The sequence below is a fragment of the Enhydra lutris genome, unplaced genomic scaffold (genome assembly GCF_002288905.1).
Source record: "Enhydra lutris kenyoni isolate GAN:26980312 unplaced genomic scaffold, ASM228890v2 scaffoldscaffold56, whole genome shotgun sequence".
In the NCBI taxonomy this organism is placed as follows: domain Eukaryota; kingdom Metazoa; phylum Chordata; class Mammalia; order Carnivora; family Mustelidae; genus Enhydra; species Enhydra lutris.
This window is the reverse complement of record NW_019154140.1, coordinates 10,445,016-10,463,547: the sequence shown is the minus strand read 5'-3', so window position 1 is coordinate 10,463,547 and position 18,532 is coordinate 10,445,016. Positions and strand designations below refer to the sequence as shown.

The 18,532-nt window shown below is 49.5% G+C and overlaps 2 protein-coding genes and 1 pseudogene across 2 annotated transcripts in view; 1 reads left to right on the top strand and 2 right to left on the bottom strand.

Moving 5' to 3' along the window:
• The window catches only part of LOC111157756 (keratin, type II cuticular Hb5-like), a 12,089-nt gene extending 6,990 nt beyond the window's left edge, over positions 1 to 5,099 (bottom strand). Inside the window, exons 1-2 of the mRNA XM_022519388.1 lie at positions 5,094 to 5,099; positions 4,957 to 4,989 (exon numbers count right to left, since the gene is read on the bottom strand). Of these exons, the coding sequence (XP_022375096.1) occupies positions 4,957 to 4,989; positions 5,094 to 5,099 (39 nt within the window). The remainder of the gene's footprint in view (positions 1 to 4,956; positions 4,990 to 5,093) is intronic.
• A 1,315-nt stretch (positions 5,100 to 6,414) lies between these two features.
• LOC111157754 lies at positions 6,415 to 9,175 on the bottom strand (annotated as a pseudogene).
• Positions 9,176 to 11,620: 2,445 nt separating this feature from the next.
• LOC111157753 (keratin, type II cuticular Hb1-like) lies at positions 11,621 to 18,168 on the top strand. Its single transcript, XM_022519386.1, has 9 exons — positions 11,621 to 12,004; positions 14,177 to 14,385; positions 15,018 to 15,078; positions 16,006 to 16,101; positions 16,330 to 16,494; positions 16,684 to 16,809; positions 17,030 to 17,250; positions 17,423 to 17,454; positions 17,993 to 18,168. Exons 1-9 carry the CDS (start codon positions 11,621 to 11,623, stop codon positions 18,166 to 18,168), a joined length of 1,470 nt encoding a protein of 489 aa, XP_022375094.1.
• Positions 18,169 to 18,532: the final 364 nt, after the last annotated feature.

Genomic DNA, 18,532 nt, shown 5'->3' with positions numbered 1-18,532 from the left:
GAGGATTCATAGCATCTTATTAAGTGAATACACAATACTTTATGTAACTCTGTTATTGTTTTGTTTTGTTCTATTTTCTCTTACAAAGATGGTCCTATGAATATTTTTCTGAATGTCCCCTGTTGAGCATATGTGAGGATTTCTCTGTGTTACATGTCTAGGACTGCAGTTTCTGGATCAAATGTTCAATAATACAAGACAAAAATTATTTTCCAAAGCTGCTGTAATAACAATTTAGACTTTGATCAGATTTCAGATTCATATCTTTTCTGACACGTCTTAATTTTTAATAATGAAAGGATATAATCAGTTTTATTTTTGGTTTTGCTTTGCATTTTCAGAGTCCTATCGAGGCTGAATATCTCTTTAAATGTTTATTATCTCTATGGATTTCCTTTTCTTTTGCCATTTTTCTTTTGGGTTGTTTGCCTTATTTTTATTAGATTCTAAGTACTTTTATATTTCTATATAAATCTCTATTTCTATATATTATACTTTGTCACTTACATGTATCATGAATATCACCTTCAAGTTTATGGCTTGTCTTTTCACCTTGTCCCTACTTGATGAATAAAAGTTCTTAATTTTAATGTCTACTTTACCCACCTTTTCCTTCATATTAAGCATTCAGTGTGCCTTGCATAAAAATCCTTTCTTATAGGGGCGCCTGGGTGGCTCAGTCCATTGAGCCTCTGCCTTTCGCTCAGGTCATGATCCTGGGGTCCTGGGATTGAGCCCCACGACAGCACCCTGCTCAGTGGGGAGTCTTCTTCTCCCTCCTCCCTCCTGCTTGTGCTCTCGTGTTCTCGCTCTTCCTCTCAAATGAAGAAATAAGAACTTAAACTTAAAAAAAACCCTTCCTTATACCAAGGTCAAAAAGACATTCACCAGTTTTTTCTTCTAAAACTTTTAAAAGTCTTGCATTTGACATTTATAATTTGAATTGACTTGGAATTGATTTTGTGTATAATAGAAGGCAGGATTCCAGTTCCATTTTTTTCCCATGCGTATAACCAATGCATAGTCCCTCCTTTACTACTGATCTTCACTGTCACTGCTGTTGCATATCAAAGATACAGACATAGATATATAAAGTATATCTATAACTATATATTACATATAACGTTAGTTGTACATTCATACATGATGATGTATGAATCTCAGGCTCATGACCCTGAGATCGAGACCTGAGCTGAGGTCAAGAGTCAGACACTCAGGGTGCCTGAGTGGCTCAGTGGGTTAAGCATCTGCCTTTAACTCAGGTCTTGATGTTGGAGTCTGGGAATGGAGCCTCACATAGGCTCTCTGCTCAGCGGGGAGGCTGCTTCTCCCTCTACCTCTGCCCCTCCCCCTGCTCATGCTCTCTCTCTCACTCTGTCTCTCTCTCAAATAAATAAAATCTTAAAAAAAAAAAGAATCAGACACTCAACCAACTGAGCCACCCAGGTGTCCCATCATATATTATATTTATATATACTTAACATATTTAATATATTTATATAATATATACACAAAAGAATAGACAAATGATCAATGGAACAAACTAGATAGCCCCTAAATTGACATATATTATGTATTTTATATACATAAAATACATATGTTTATAATACATGATGTGTTTTATATATAATGTATGTTGTACCATATCCTTATTTATATGCTATACATATTATATATTATACATATGTGTGTGTCTATGTGTGTATGCAATATTATATATTATAATTAAAATATTGTACATAAAACATACCTGATATGTATATAATATATGCTATGTTTTATATATAATATATGTCAATTGAATTTTGAATATGAATGCGATCTAACTCCTCATTTAGTTAGAGCTTCTTTGTTATCTTTCATTTAGTATAATGTTTATATTTCTTTAGATATACATCTTTCCAACTATCATATGATCTCCCTGATATGAGGAAGTGGAGATGCAACGTGGGGGCATTGGGGGGTAGGAAAAGAATAAATGAAACAAGATGGGATCAGGAGGGAGACAAACCATAAGAGACTCTTAATCTCACAAAACAAACTGAGGGTTGCCGGGGGGAGGGGATAGGGAAAGGGTGGTTGGGTTATGGACATTGGGGAGGGTATGTGCTATGGTGAGTGCTGTGAAGTGTGTAAGCCTGATGATTCACAGACCTGTACTCCTGGGGCTAAAAATACATTATATGTTTATAAAAAAAAAAATTATAAAAAAAATTTTAAAAAGATATACATCTTTCACATATTTGTTAGACTGGGTTTTTAAGTCATTTTATTAATCTTTATTATTTAGAGAAATAACTATTAATATTAATTATTAATAATAAAATAATCAATAAAAATAATTAGTATTTCTTATTCTATTCTATTATTAATTTATTGATATAAAAAATACACACAATAAAAGGCACACATATCATATAGTCCAACATGTTTTGACAAAATGCATGCCCCATTTAACCACAACTGAATGAATGTACAGAACATTTCCACCATCTCAGAAAGTTCCCTGTTCTCCCTTTGCAGCCCATCTCCCCACCCCACCCCCGACAACCACTCACCCAATTTCCATCACCATAGGATCGTATTGCCACTTCTAGAACTTCGTTTGAATAGAAGCAAACATTCAGTATGTGCTCTTTTGTGTCTGACTTTTTCACTCAGCACAATGTTTTTAAGGCTCATCCATGTCATTTCTTGAATTAGTAGGTCATTCTTTTGTATGTCTGGGTCATGTTCTGTTGTATAAAAATATCTCAGTTTTGTTTGTCCATCCACCTGTTGTTTCCGATTGGGGGCTATTCTAAATGAAGCCCCTATGAGATTCATGTACTAGTCTCTATGTAAACCTACTTTCGTTTCTTTTGAACAAATATCCAAGAGTGGAATTGCTTTGTCCTTTGGTAGTATATGTTTAACTTGATAAGAAATTCCCAAACCATTTGCTGAGGTGACTGTACCATTTCATTCTCCGTGAATGCTCCAGCTGCTCCACAGTTAGTATCCTTGGTCTCTTAAATGTTAGCCTTCTCATGGCTGCTGGATTTTTCTCATAGCAGATTTCCCTGATGACTAATAATGATGAGCAAGCTCCCATGGGGCTTTGGCCCTTAATACATCTTCTTTTGTAGACTGTTGATTGAAATCTTTTGCCCATTTTCACTGAATTGTTTGTCTTCCTGTTTTGAGGGGTTAGTTTTTAACATAAACACCTCATGTAATTATTATGTGATTGGATTTGAGTCAGCCATCTTGTTTTTTGTTTCTTAATTTGTCTCAGGTGAGACAATTGTCCTCCTCTTCTTTTGTTCCTTTCTGCTTGCTTTTGAGTTAATCAAATACTTTTAAATACTTAACATTATTTATTCTATTAAAATATCTTATTTTGGGGTCACCCAGATGACTCAGTCAGTTAACTGTCTGCCTTTAACTCATGATCCTAGAATCCTGGGATAAGCCCTGCATCAGGCTCCCTGCTGGGCAAGGAGCCTGCTTCTCCCTCTGCTCCTCTGCCTCCCCCCTACTCGAGCTCTCTCTCTTTCTCCTCACTCTTTCTCTCTCTCAAATAAATAAATAAAATCTTTTTTAAAAAACAAAAATTTTTAAATGTTTTATTTTTATTTATAATAAATTAATTATAAATTAATAAATAAAAATTTATTAATAAATTTAATAAATAAATTAATTATCAGAGTCTATTTGGAATTAATACTGTGCTACTCCATACTTCATGACAGTGTAATTCATTGGCCCACCTTCCCATCATCTGTGTCATCATTGCCAGATCTTTTCCTTCTACAAATGTTATAAACAATATCATTATTTTTGCTTTAAACAGCCAGTTGTCTTCTTGGCCACTACAAGAGTTCTTGGATCAAATATGAAGAGTATTCCTTCAAATATTTTCCCACATCATTCTCACCCTTTTCCTTCTAGAACCCCAAGTATGCATATGATAGATTATCCGATTCTGTCCCACAGGTCTCCAAGGCTCTGTTAGTTTTTCTTTGATCTTTTCTTTCTGTTGTTCAGATTGGAAAATTTCTACTCATCTGTCTTCAGTATACTGACCCTACCCCCTGACATCTTCAATCTTTCATTAAGCCCATTCATTGAACTTTTCATTTCAATGATTATACTTGGCAATTCTGGAATTTCCATTTTGTTCCTCTTTCTAACTTGTCATACCTTCTTGCTAGCTCCATGGTGCATTAAAATATATTTTTTAAGTATATTTTTCAGAACTGTAAGTGACTAATGACAAAAGGATTTTCCAGAGGTCCTAGTCTGACATTTTGCAAGGAAAGAAGTTCCTGGTGGCATTTTTCAAAGGAAAAAACAGGTATATTTCTGTGACTCTTTGGGTGGGGAAAATGGTATCAAAGGGTTTGAAGCTGGAGTGTTGGAAAGAACTGGTAGAAAGAGGCTAAGCTGACAAGTGAGCATCAGTACAGGGGGAAACAACGAGGTGATTTCAAGGCATTTTGAATTCCAAAAATCAGTGCAACATTTAAGTGGAGATGTCCTGTGGGAAACTGGAAACCTTAGAGATGAATTCATGTATTCTCTTAACATTTCTCAGGGCCCACTACAAGCCAACACTGGGCCAGACATATTCTGACACTGGAGCATTCCTCTGGAGCCCTGAGCCATTACAACACCCCTCCTCAGTGTCTCCAACCTTGACACTCACTTGAATAAATAGCTGAAATGACCTTAGCACATTGAATGTCCTCCTAGAAATCCCACCCACCCTTTCCAGGACAGAAAGAATGTACAGAAAGATCAAAAGCATGACAGGAACCATGTGACTTTAAGCACCGACAGCATGGAGGGAAGGAAGACCTAGGAAAGGAAGGGATTAGCAAGAGTTCAGAGGCGGGTCAGGGTGAAGGATGGGAGCTGAGGGACAGTCCTTTTCAGGAGTCAGGCAGCCCAGATTCCTCCAACAGAACATACCATGTGCCTCTCCTCCCAATATCCTTCCTCGACCTGAGGGAGACAGGAGACAAGGAGGGAGAGTCCCACACAACAAGAAATGAGAAGTGGACAGCATGGGAGATGGCCCACGGTGAGATCAAAAGGTTATACCCTACTTCCATGGCGGGTTGAGTAGAGGGCCAACTGGGGTCCTCAGGGAGGGTGTGAGGGCTGGGAGCGTGGTGTTCCATCAATCCCAGCCAGCTTGATACTTTTTAGAGCTGCTGTCACATCTCCTATCCCACAGCACCTGATGCCACAGGAACGGATGACTGAGAGGTCCCCACGTACAGATCCAGCCGAAAGCTGCTCACACCACACCAGCACAGGGATAGTAAGAAGTCCAAACCATTGGCGGGGGTGTGGAGCTGGTCCCAAACAGCCAGCCGCCACCACCTAGAACCCCTCCCTACCAGCCAAGGGCACCCAGATGGATGGGATGTCTCCTGCTTAGTCACCAATGATAAAGAAAGCCAACAGAAGCTTCCCTGTGGCCTGTTCCCCAGACTCCCACGCTTTACTGGGAGTCCACCTTGTGGTTTAATCTCAATCCCTTCTTAATCTATTCTTCTGCCACTGACTTCAAGAAGATCTGCCTGGTGACAACCGAGCTGATGAAACCCCTGGTTTAGTCCATCTAACGTCAGTTTAGTGACATCTTGAATGTGGACAAGTGTGCTTGGACAGGGAGAAAATGTGAGCTTCCTAACAACGGGAAAGTAAGACTTGCACGTCAACAGGCGTGGGGTGAGGAACTGGTCCACTCACGACCTGCCATCCAGCTTCTTCTTCATCACTGTGGGACAAGAAAAGAAGGAAACCCCTTCTCCCTGGGTCTCTCCACCCTCAGAGCTAGAATGTTCTTCCCACTGTCTAATATTTTGCACATTTCTAGCCCACCCTTCATGAAGCCGCAGTCAGCCAGGACAGAAGAGATTACACACTGAAATTGGCAAGCACTGTAAAAGGGCATTTTCTTCCCCCCAAGAGCTGGTTCTTAAACGTTTACCAGCAAGCGGCTGTCCTTAACGAAATCATACAAGAGGCGTGTTAGAAATCAGGTGGTGTGGGACACCTGGGTGGTTTAGTCGGTTAAGCTCCTGCCTTCAGTTCAGGTTACCGTCCCAGGGTCCTGGGATTCAAGTCCTGCATCAGCCTCCCTGCTCAGCAGGGAGCCTGGTTCTCCCTCTGCCTGCTGCTCCCCCTGCCTGTGTGCGTTCTCTCTCTGACAATTAAATAAATAATATCTGAAAGAAAGAAAGAGAGAGAGAGAAAGAAAGAAAGAATAGTAAGGAATAAATAAATAAATCAGGTGGTGGACCTCAGCTAAAACTTTTCTCCTTAGCCTCTCCTCAGGGCTGGGAGGGGCCCTGAAAAGTTTCCAAGATGGCAGCAAAAGAAATGGACAATGGAGAAGTCCTGGAGCAAAACAGTGCATCAGGCCCAGTGAATCTGCCACAGCGGTGAGGGCTGTGCCCACCCGTGCTCCTCACCTTCCAGCAGCCGCCATAGGTGGCGATCTCGATGTCCAGGCCCAGCTTGGAGTTCATCACTTCCTGGTACTCCTTGACCAGGCAGGCCATGTCCTGCTTGGCCTTCTGCAGGGCGGCCTCCAGCTCCGCAAGCTTGCAGCGGGCATCGCTCAGAGCCGTCTCGCCCTGCTGTTCCGACTGGGTCACTGCGGCCTCCAGCTTGGTGTTCTGGGGACCCAGAGGAGAACAAGGTGGGTTATGGCCCAGGTCTCTCTGTCCATTTCCTGTCTGAGCCCTCCCCCAGCTGGGAGCACCCCAAGAGCAGGCCTCTCCCTTTCGTCAGCTGAGTCTCCCCCAGGGACTACAACCAGGGACTCTGGTCGTGCAGATGGCCTGGAGCATGAATGGTGAGATCCACTGGGGACACACACTGCCTGCGTGGCCTGGGGAGGCCCCGGGTGACCCTTACCTGGCACTTGGCATTCTCAACCTCGGCCATCAGCCTCTGGATCATGCGGTTGAGCTCGCTGATCTCCTCCTTGGTGCGGCGCAGGGTCTCCCCGTGCCGGATCACCGTGGCCTTCATCTCCTTACACTGGGGGGGTGGGGGGTGGGGGAAGCAGAGATGTTCCTGAGGCTCAGGATGCAGTTTCTCACCCACCCAGACACCACAGACCATTGGCAGGTTGTACAGTGCTCAGCCTGTGAGACCATACGTGGCAGTCCTGCCCAACCACTATAACCTGAGAGCTGTCTGCCCTCCTGTTGCCGTCCAAGAGATCATAATACCTGACAAAAGAGGCCTCGTTATTATACACCTGGCTTTCTGCCCACTGCCATGTCTAGGAGACAAGTGTCCTGCGCCCCTCTCCTTACCAGGACTCGGCCTCAGCCTGACTGCATCTGGCAATGTCATCATGGTTGGCCTAGATCTCAGAAACAGTGCAGCCCATGTTCAGGTCCCGGCTGTTACTCATCTGGATGATGACCGAGGTGTCCGAGATGTGGACGCGGAGGACCCTCCTGTCCTGTGGGGCCAACAGCCACCCACATCACCTATACCATCCAGAGCTAGGTAGAACGAAGCTCACGTTCCCCCTTCAGACACACACATATCACAGAGCCACCATATCCAAAACCCTCATGTCTGAGACCCCTCTGTCTGTTTCCTCTGTACAAAGGCTGACCTGGGATAGAGTGAACAGGGATGGATGATGGGCCCCTGCCAGTGCTCACCTGTCACACATGGAGCTCGGGAGGGAACTCCATCTCCTCCACCAGCACGTGGGCATCGGCTTCCAGCTCTCCCTCGAGCACATAGGTGCAGTTACCCTCCTAGAAACAGTGTTCAGGTGGTTCCTTGTGGTTGCAGAGATTTCCCAGGGGACCCTATCTCCCCAGTCCAACCCTGGAAATTTTCTTATCCCATTCCCAGCCCTGCAAAGCAAGTCGGAGGCATAGATCCAGAAGCCAAGGGATGGAGAACTAAGCTCTCCCTTCTGCTCTAGCAAAACGTAGTATGAGACTTTGGGGAGTTCTTTTATCTCTCTGGGCCTCTCTGTAGAGGAAGATGCAGAGAATTCCTGCCCTGTGGATCTCCTGGGGTGTGAGAAGGAAAATGCCCTTCCATAGGCGGAGATAAAATATGAGCGTATTAACCGAAGGAGAGAGTACTGGGTGCCCCTGAGGGCGGCCACAGGCAAGCCACTCACTTCCTTGATTCTGACAACCTCATTCTCTGCCATGATCCCCAAAGTGACCTCTTCTTCATACTTCCACAGGGAAAGAGCTTTGGTACAGGAGAATTTTTCAGAGATTTGGCTAGTAATGCAAGGGAGGAAAGACCACCCCCAACATGACCTATTCTGCCCCTCCCCCAGGATGCCTGAAAGATCCCTCTCACCCACATCCCTAATAGTACATTTCTCTACCTTAAATAAGCATGACTCATTTTAAAGGTCCTGGGTCTTTTTTTTTTTTTTTTATTACTCTAATATAATAAGCTGATCGCCTGAGCTTGGGTCCGGGACGGTGGGTGGAATTAACAGCATGAGCCGTTGAGTGTGAACAGCAGACCAGAGGTGGTCATGCCTTTTCAGCCCTAGTACCCGGCATACTTCTGGAATAGAGTGAGTGCTCAGAACAGGTCCAGAGGATGGATGGATGAGTCAGGAGACGGCCCCTGTCCTGAGGTCATAATGCCATGGAAAGGCTCTTAGCTGGTATTTCAGCTTCTCTTCCTTTCCTGGGTCTGCCTGTCACTGCCTCTAATGCTGATAAAAACACAAAGTGGGTTAACGAAGGAAGAAGTTTCCAAGGCCATTCGGTTCGGTGGCTTCCATTTGTCATATCACGTAAACCCTTCCAAGAAAACAGACCTTCCCCCACCAACTCCCTTCTTGTAGCCCTCCAGCCCCTCCTGCACTTGGTTAGGTGTGACACAGCAAGGTGACTGGCCCAGGGACCGTGGAATGTGCAGCCTGAACTGTATCTTTGAGCGGTCCTACGGGAGCTGGATTTGAGGACTCCATTGGGGCGCTAATCCAAGCTGATCCACAGGCTATGGTGAGCCAGGCTAGAAGAGATAAAGCCAGAGGAAGAAGAGGATTCTGACCACTCCTTCACTGCCCCTCCCTTTTAGAAACCCACACATCTGGGTCCACCTGCCTCACCCAGTAGAGTGACCATGTTGTCACCTTTATGGGCTTGAGGGATATCACAGCCATTTTCCTCTTTTTCGGGGTAATATCGTCGAGATGGGGCTTTAGAAAATCCTACACTCAGGCAACTCTGAGGCCTTGGCAGCATTTCTTCCACAGTTGGGGGCCTGACATTGCCCAAAAGAATCCAAGTCAGCCAAAGCCTGTGGACTCCACACTTGGTGAGATAATTCAAGAGGGGAAGGGAATCTGGGTTGGGACGGTTTCTTTCAGGGGACCCTGGAAGCTTTGAGGGGGAAAAACATTCCAGGGGATCCGTGGGCAAGGCTTCAGAGGACAGGTTTCCAAGGCAACCCATTTAGTTGACCCTTGGCCGGACGAGAAGGAGACTGTGTATACTCCTACCAAGACACGGCAAAGTCAACCACACAACCAAAAAGGTATTTGCTCAGCTGCTTCATGCCACAGGACCCATGAAGTTTGTGGATGTGGGGATGGAAGGATTCCAAATATCCAGATACCCAAAACCCACAGCCTGCCCGTTCACCTCCACCCCTTCCCGGGGTCCCTTTAAGATTTCTCACTCCCCACCCAATACAGTGTCTCCCCCAGCTAAACCACAAGTTCAGGGCCACACTCTCTAGACAGTCTCCTTCAAAGGGCTCCCTCTGGAGACATTCTCAGAAGAGTCAGCTCCATCCACCCACCAAAACCCAGAAAGAGGTCCCAACAAGCATTACATAAGGGCCTCCGAAAATCTAATTTAAGTCATCCATGCTTCAAGGTAACTCCATTTCCTCTAGGGAGGGAGACACCACAGGAAGACGTCTCCAATACTTACTACTGTTCCCTGCAGAACACTGGAGTAGGAATGCCTTCTACTGAAGCCATCAGTCCCACCATGGGCCACCCTAGCTAAAGCTGGGCGTGGGAGCACAAGACACCTCGGCCTTGGACTTCACCTTCCACAGAGGACAGCACTGAGGTTGGGATGAAGCCCCTGAGAAGTCAAGGCTAGACCAAAGGCATTCAAGTCCACCAGAGTGTTGGGAAAGACAGCAGAGGGGACCGAGGGGCACTCACCAGAAATAGGATGCCCAGCAGAGGTGGCCATGATGACTTCTGGAGTTCCAGGATTTAATTACCCTTTGCATAATAACAACTTATATTTAAAAGCAAAGGAAGCTAAGGATGATTTGCATGTTTTTCTTTAATGCTGCCTGCTGAGTTCACATTCTAGTTTCCTCTGTCCGTAATTGGACATATAATTAACTTCCATTATAATGGATCATGGCCTTCTAGAGTTGGTGGCCATGACCAAGCACCAGTGGAGGGGAAGGCTTTGGATTGGGCCTATTGTTCTAAGAGCCCAAAGCCCAACAGTCTGGACTCCTGCCCAGGAGAACTCAACCCCCTCACCCCTACCCCCCGACACCTCCACCCCCACCAAGCCCCCAAAGACTCAGACCTTCAGAGAGGCCAGTGTGGGAGAGGGCTGAGAGCCTCCTTTCAGATTCTGAATCCCCTCCTCTATAGAGCTTTCTGTGTCTGACCTTAAACAAGTCATTGAACCACTCTGAGCTCACCTTTCCAGTCAGGTAAATGGGCACAATAACTCTGACCTGCGAAGGACGCCCTGGGGGTAAAGATAAGATAATGCATTATAGAGCCCTCACACACTATAGGCACTGGATTGATGCAGGAGAGGGGTACAAGAAGCAATTTAAGGGACTGGGGGATGGGGGCAAGACACAAGGAGAGAAGCTATGAGCTCTGAGAAAGAGAGAAGAGAAAGTTCCTGCCCAAAGGGAAACAGGATGAATGGCAAATTAACAGTAGTAGAATAAATAGAACAAACAAATAAATAAACATTTATGGAGCTCTTACTAAGTGCTAGGCAGGGTCCTAAATGCTTTCCTATCCATTATGTCATTAGGTCCTGCGAACAGCTCGCAGATGGTTACTATTTATTATTCCTACTTTGCACATGAGGAAATTGAGGCTCAGGTTATTCACTCGTCCAAGGTCAAGACAAGAATCTGCAGATCCGACTTCCCAGACCCCTCCCGTTGGACACACGCGCGCGCGCGCAACCGAAGCCATGCAGGGGTGCTCAAGAGACCAAGGCTGCTGGGCCTGCAGGGCGGCGGCGCCCGGCTGGGAACCAAGCGGCACCGGCTGTGCCCGGGGGGCCGGCCCGAAGACAGAGCCGCTGTTCCAGCGCCGCCCAGGCCGAGTCCCCCCCGATAAGGGGCGCAGATGGGTGCCTGGAGTCCGGGGCGCACGGCCCGCAAACGTGACCGGGCGTTTCTGGGCCCCATAAAGCGCAGGCGGGATGTGAAGCCGTTTTATGGAGGCCGCCCGGCCCGCTTTGATTCCCTCCTCGACGAGGGCGAGAGCCGACCTCCAAGCTCGTAAACGCGTTGGCCGCGCGCTCCCGCCGGGCCGGTGGGCCGCGATATAAGGCGCCGCGCGGGCCCTGGGCTCCAGCCACCCGCCGCCGCCACAATCATGTCCTGCCTCTCCTCCCGCCTTGGCGCCCCCTGCAGGGTCCGCGCCTTCAGCTGCGCCTCGGCCTGCGGACCCAGGCCAGGCCGCTGCTGCATCACGGCCGCCCCCTACCGCGGAGTCTCCTGCTACCGCGGCTTCACTGGGGGCTTCGGTAGCCGCAGTGTCTGCGGGGGCTTCCGCGCTGGCTCCTGTGGCCACAGCTTCGGCTACCGCTCCGGAGGCGTGTGTGGACCCAGCCCACCCTGCATCACCACGGTGTCTGTCAGCGAGAGCCTCCTCACGCCTCTCAACCTGGAGATCGACCCCAATGCACAGTGCGTGAAGCATGAGGAGAAGGAGCAGATCAAGTGCCTCAACAGCAGATTTGCAGCCTTCATCGACAAGGTGGGTGTCCTTGATCACACCCTTCCTGAACCCCACCTATGCTCAGACTCAAGCTGGGGCACTGAGGGTAGAGTCAGAGGCAGGAGGGATGTGGCCCAGGTGAACTCCTAGTCTGATGGAGGACATGGGCACACATCCAGGGTACAGACAGACAGAGAGATGAGTATAGGGCAGCAGCTCCTGATTTGATCAAACGAGTATTATATACAGCCTTTGTCCAGACAGGCAGGGTCTCCACAGACAAGGGGGATGTTTTTGCTCACATTCTTGGTGAACGTGGAAGTCCTGGGAGAACCTTGGAATTCCCAGGCCAGTCTCTAGAAATGGGGAATGGGAGCTGCTCATATTGTACGTGGTACATTAAAGCATTAAATAACATTGAAACACCAGATGGGAAAATTCATCTCTTCTCATGCTTGTTTCCTTAAGATTAAATCTCATTAGAGGCTAATAGTCTTCAGTATCTCTCTAATACTGGCTGTTCTTCCACTTGTAATAAAGAGAGCAAGCCTCAGGTTCAGAGCTGCCTAGGACAACAGTTTCAGCTCGAATTTAATGTTTTATGACTTGCTTTTATGTATGCCTAGTGATACTGGTTTTACAACTATGGTGGTAATATAAAGTTATCCCTTGAACCCCATCTAAGTGTAAATGCTAAGCAAGTCCACTTACAGATAAATCGTGAGTAAAATCGTACAAGGGGATGGCAAATCCTGGAGTCAGCCTGCAAGTGTTTCATATTTGAGAATCACTGCCAGCAGACTCACCCTTTCAGTACACAGAAGATAAGGGAGACAGGGGTACAGGGCAGGGGGCTTGCCCACCAAGGGTGGACTCCAAGCCCACGTTCTCTCCAGCTCTCCAGGTGCTCCAGGGCCAGAGGGTCCAAAGCTTGGGGACAGCTCTGTGCTCCCCTCCAGAGGAGCTGGTCCATCTCAGCGGGTTCTGCATCCCGAGTGTGCTGACATTCACACCAGGAAAGGCAGCCAGGGAGTGGAGCGTGAACAATGTCCTGGCCCAGGAACAGGCCATCTGGGCTCCACATGCTGTCTATTCCCTGATCTGCTGTGTGACACTGGGCAGTGGCTCCCCCTCTTGGCCCCAGTGTTCTCTACACCAGCAGGACTAGGTGCCACACAGTGTGTGAGCTGGCCACGACTTGGAGATGAGGGGCTAAGGCAGCCACAAGAGTCTCTACCACAGCATGAACCCTATTAGCTAAGACCCGCCCTGAAGTGAACCCATATATTATCAGCAGTCCCCTGGTCCCCATTTCTGGAAGTTCAAAGTAGGGAATTCCTAGCCATACTCATCAGGTGGATACCAGGGCTAAAAAGCAAGGTAATGTCTCAACTCCAGCTAAAAGGTCAGAGCAATGAAACACTGGAGGTGGGGGCGGGGAGGAGGGATGAGGCTCGTCCTGTTTGCTGGCATCTTCTCTGGCCTGCACGGTGTTTGTTCACCATTGCCTGTCTTCGGTGTGAATGACTTCCAGTAAAGGCCTGCAAGCTTCACTTCCCCACAGTCTTCACCCTCCCCATTTTCCCCATTCGCATCAGCTGCCTGGCCTACAGAAAAGAATGAGCATCCCACACAGGAGTTTAGGCCACCTAAGACCGTACCTCCCCCTCCCCCTCCCCCCGACTTCCTCGGGCCCCAGCCATCTTCCTTGCTGAGAGCCTGCCCTCTCTAACCACCCCAGTTAGGTAGCCCTTCCCACCTTGAACTTCCACACAAACAAGTGCTCAGCAACCTCAGCCTGAGTATGGGGAACAGAAATAAATGAACCATATAGGCCCTGCCCCAGGAGAGCTCATAGTAAAAGACTTTCATCCTCCTCTGTCCTTCCCAACCCTGCTTACATTCCTTTCTTCCAGGAAGCCTTCCGTGGTTGTCACTACCTCCCCAGCCCAACAGTAACCCAGCATGGCCCATATGACCCTCAGTTTCTCCCTCAGCCCATCCAGGCCCACCTGAACTGACCCTCACTCGGGCCTAAACAAGAATTCTCCCGGCGCCTTGTCAGGCCAAGAGAGCACAGCAGGAACCCTGCTGTCCACCCCTTTCCTCTGCACAGCTCGCTGCTAATTCTGGCTTGACTCCCCCTGCTCCCCAAGGAGGGTCTGGGGATACTAGCTTCTCCCACAGACTTTTTTCCCATTTGCACTCCAGGTGCGCTTCCTGGAGCAGCAGAACAAGCTGCTGGAGACCAAGTGGCAGTTCTACCAGAACCGCAAGTGCTGCGAGAGCAACCTGGAGCCACTGTTCGAGGGCTACATCGAGACTCTGAGGCGGGAGGCCGAATGTGTGGAGGCCGACAGCGGGAGGCTGGCCTCGGAGCTCAACCACGTGCAGGAGGTGATGGAGGGCTACAAGAAGAAGTGAGTGCAGCCCGCAGGGTAGTCTCAAGAAACGAAGGGGGATTAAGCCCAAGCAGGATAGATTTGGGTTAGACCACAAGAGGAACTTCCCAATAGGAAGAAGACAGGGACAGGAAGCCTGTGGGGACAAATGCTCTGGGCGTTTGTTTACACACTGGAGAGAGCGGAAGCTGCTCCAGCTACCTCGTCCTTATGTATCTGTTTCATTAATTCATCGAACGTTTATTGACATCTACTCTAGGTCCCAGGTGCTGTGCTAGGACCTGAGGTGGGATGGGGGAGGGACGAGGGGCACCAGAACTCCTATGAGGTTCCTGCCCCCACCCCAGGGAGTTACAGTCCAGAAACAGAAGATCTACAAAAATGTACAGGGCACCTCCACACACCCACCACCCACATCAGGAAAGAGAGTCCCTGAAACCGGAAGTCCCCTGGGTGACAGGTTGGATGGAGCTCCCACAAGAAAGGGATGGACAAGTTCCCTTCTGGTCCAGCGATTTTTGATTCTATGACTTCCTCCCAATGATCCAGTTCCTGGACTGTGTTTGTCTGGGCCTCCATTCTCTTTTTGTCTCTTCAAATCCCAGCGTATTAAAAGTCTAGCCACTGAACCTTGTGCCCTTTATCTCCAGATACGAAGAAGAGGTGGCACTAAGGGCCACCGCTGAGAATGAATTTGTGGCCCTGAAGAAGGTGAGTGACCCTGGAATACTCATCCCCCGACTCGGAAAGCAGGGCAGAGGCAGGAGGGAACGATCTTCAATTCAGAGAGGCTGAGCGACTTCCCCAGAAGCACATAGAGCAACCCCGCCCTTATTTTCTCTCCCCACCCCCAAAGGCCCCAGTCCTCCCAGGGAGGCCCCCAGCAGCACAGTACACTGCCTGCTTCAAGCAGGGCACTCTCCTCGTCCATCCCATCCGAGATAACTCCCATCTGGCCTATGGCTTCCCACCCGTTCTGCCCTGGGCCTGCCAGAGAGCGCACGTTCCTAACTATGGTGAGTGAAAGAGCCCATGAGTGCTAGGGGACAGCCACATCCTCAGGCCCCCGACAGCAGAGACGCTGGCCTGAGCAGTGCTGTTGTTCCTCACTCCTTACACTTGATCTACCACAAATGCCATCACGCAGACCCCCAGGTCCTTCCCACCACCTCCAGAGGAGGAAGGCAGGAATTACTGTGAGGAAACTGAGGCACTGAGGTCAAGGCTTTTGTCCAGAGTTGCCCTGGTTTGGAAGGGGCAGAATTGATCCCTGAGACTTCTTTTGACCACAGACCTAGTTTTCTTTCCCTGAGGTGTCAGGGCAGAGAGGGCTGGGGTACCATTAGAATGGACCCATTTTATACCAGACCCTAAGTTTCAGTGATAGGGCAAGGTGTGGGTTCTGGAGGGATCATTGTGTAGGTACCAGAGGAAGTGCCTGGAAACCTCACAGTCCCCCTCCCTTACCCAAACCTGCTCCTGACCTTTCTCACTGTATAAAGAACCCCACCAGTTCTAGGATATCAGGCATAAGGAGGGTTTCCAGGGAGTTTTCCCAGCCCAGTGGGTGCTCTCTGGGTGGCAAGAGCTCTGTGTGGCCTTCCCAAACAGACACCTGTGGCCCCCTCTCCCCTTTAGGATGTGGACTGCGCCTACCTCCGCAAGTCAGACCTGGAGGCCAACGCGGAAGCCCTGACTGAGGAGATTGACTTCCTGCGGCGCCTGTATGAGGAGGTGAGAGGCTGTGGTCCAGGCAGAAACCTGGCAGCCAGCCTGGAAGTGGGGGCCTTGGCCTAGAACTGGAGTTGGCCAGGGATTTGGGCTGGGGCTGCAGTCCATGAGGCTATGGTGGGAGCAGGGGCTGGAGACCAAGGAAGGGCTGAGAAGATTGGATCCACACTGGTGTGTAAGGCTAGGGTGTAAATAAGATCCTTCTGTCTTCTCACCCCCCATGGTCTACAGGAGATCCGCGTTCTCCATGCCCACATCTCAGACACCTCGGTCATCGTTAAGATGGACAACAGCCGGGACCTGAACATGGACTGCATTGTGGCCGAGATCAAGGCTCAGTACGACGACATCGCCAGCCGCAGCCGGGCTGAAGCAGAGTCCTGGTACCGCAGCAAGGTGAGGGGCCCAGCTCCCTCTTCCCAGGATCCCAGCAGGAGGGAGGCTAAAAGGGCTCTCGTCTTTGTCTAGGTGGAATGGACAAGAGAAGGACAGGCAGCTGTCAGGACAGGGTGGCAGATGTGCAAGTTGTGGGGCTCTGTGGGATAACATGTCCTGAGCCTCAGGAGCATCTCTGCTTCCCCCCAGTGTGAGGAGATGAAGGCCACGGTGATCCGGCACGGGGAGACCCTGCGCCGCACCAAGGAGGAGATCAACGAGCTCAACCGCATGATCCAGAGGCTGACGGCCGAGGTTGAGAATGCCAAGTGCCAGGTAAGGGTCACCCGGGGCCTCCCCAGGTCACACAGGCATGTGTGTCCCCAATGGATCTCACCATTCATGCTCCAGGCCATCTGCATGACCAGCGTCCCTGGTTGTGGTCCCTGGGGGAGACTCAGCTGATGAAAGGGAGAGGTCTGCTCTTGGGGTGTTCCAGGAAATGGACAGAGGAACCTGGAACCATAACCTACCTTGTTTTCCTCTGGGTCCCCAGAACACCAAGCTGGAGGCCGCAGTGACCCAGTCGGAACAGCAGGGCGAGACGGCTCTGAGCGATGCCCGCTGCAAGCTTGCGGAGCTGGAGGCCGCCCTGCAGAAGGCCAAGCAGGACATGGCCTGCCTGGTCAAGGAGTACCAGGAGGTGATGAACTCCAAGCTGGGCCTGGACATCGAGATCGCCACCTACAGGCGGCTGCTGGAGGGCGAGGAGCAGAGGTGAGGCCCACATCTGTGGGAAGAGCATCTCTTCAGTCTCCCAGAAACTGCATGAGCAAGGAGCATATTTGAGTGTCATTTGCATGTTATTTGCATCAAGCCTATGTGGAGGAGGGGATTTGCAAGGATTGCTCTCCCCAGCTAATTTTTGTCTCTTTGCTCTCCCTCCAAGGTTGTGTGAGGGCATTGGTGCTGTGAATGTCTGTAAGTCATCCGTACTGTGGGTTCTGAAATAAGGGCTTGAGTTCCTGGCGGGGAGGAGGTCCAGATTGCTAATATTTCAGGACTGTGAACCATCTAGCCTCTGTCTCAACTACTCGACTTCGTCACTGTAATGTGAAAGCCTTGGCCATAAGCAATACCTAATGAGTACATATGGCTTAGTTCCAATACAATTTTATTTGCAAATATAGGAGGCCACCACAGGCCATCTTTGAAACCCTGAAAGGCAGGAGGTGGGTGGCAGTGAATGATTATAAGTTAAATTACTATTTATGATAAGTTAAATAGCTATTTTTGCCTATAGGGAGGACCTTGGAGAAGAGTTTATCAAGGATTCTTGAGGCCTGAGTGCAGGAAGGGGAAGGAGAGAGGAGGCATGAGGATGTCTGGGGGGAAGGCAGGAATAGAAATGGAGGGAAGGAGATCTGAGTAAGAGAAGGGGGCGCTCTCCAGTAGGCAGGGGCCCCTGGGGACGACCTTGCAGGGGTGTGGGGGGGGACTAAGCCCTGTTCTCCTGCAGGTGTCAGCAGCTCCCGAGGCGGGGTCGTCTGCGGGGATCTCTGCGTGTCTGGCTCCCGGCCTGTGACCGGCAGTGCGTGCAGCGCCCCCTGCAGTGGGAACCTGGCGGTGAGCACGGGCATGTGCGCGCCCTGCGGACAGAGGTGCAGCCCCAGCTCCTTGGTGCGGTTCCAGTAGTGCCTCGGGCTTGGTCAACACACTGCTCTCCGAGTCAACAGTCCCTGCCTCCAGTGGTGAGGCCCGCAGCAACCCAAGTCCCTGGGCTTGAAGCGGAAGGGCTTCCAGACCCAGCCCGCCTGACCTGCCCAAACTGCAGCCTTATCTTCCTGCATCTCCTCCACCTTCTCTCCGTCTTCACTCGCGGTTTCTTGGTTTCTTCCGGGGAGGGCCGGGCTCCCCGCCCAGCTGGCAGCTGCCCTCGTCCTTACCGCCAGTCCCAGGACTCTAAATACCTGGGTTTCTCACAGCCCTGGGCAGAGATCCCATCCTGACTTGGGCTTTTCTGGGGGGTCTGGCCTGGCAGAAACCTGTGGCTTCAAAG

Excerpts from the sequence above, each read along its gene's own strand:
- LOC111157753 (XM_022519386.1), top strand. The coding sequence starts at position 11,621 with ATGTCCTGCCTCTCCTCCCGCCTTGGCGCCCCCTGCAGGGTCCGCGCC. Across the intron at positions 14,386-15,017 it reads ATGGAGGGCTACAAGAAGAA|ATACGAAGAAGAGGTGGCAC; the intron begins GTGAGTGCAGCC and ends CTTTATCTCCAG. Across the intron at positions 16,102-16,329 it reads TGCGGCGCCTGTATGAGGAG|GAGATCCGCGTTCTCCATGC; the intron begins GTGAGAGGCTGT and ends CATGGTCTACAG.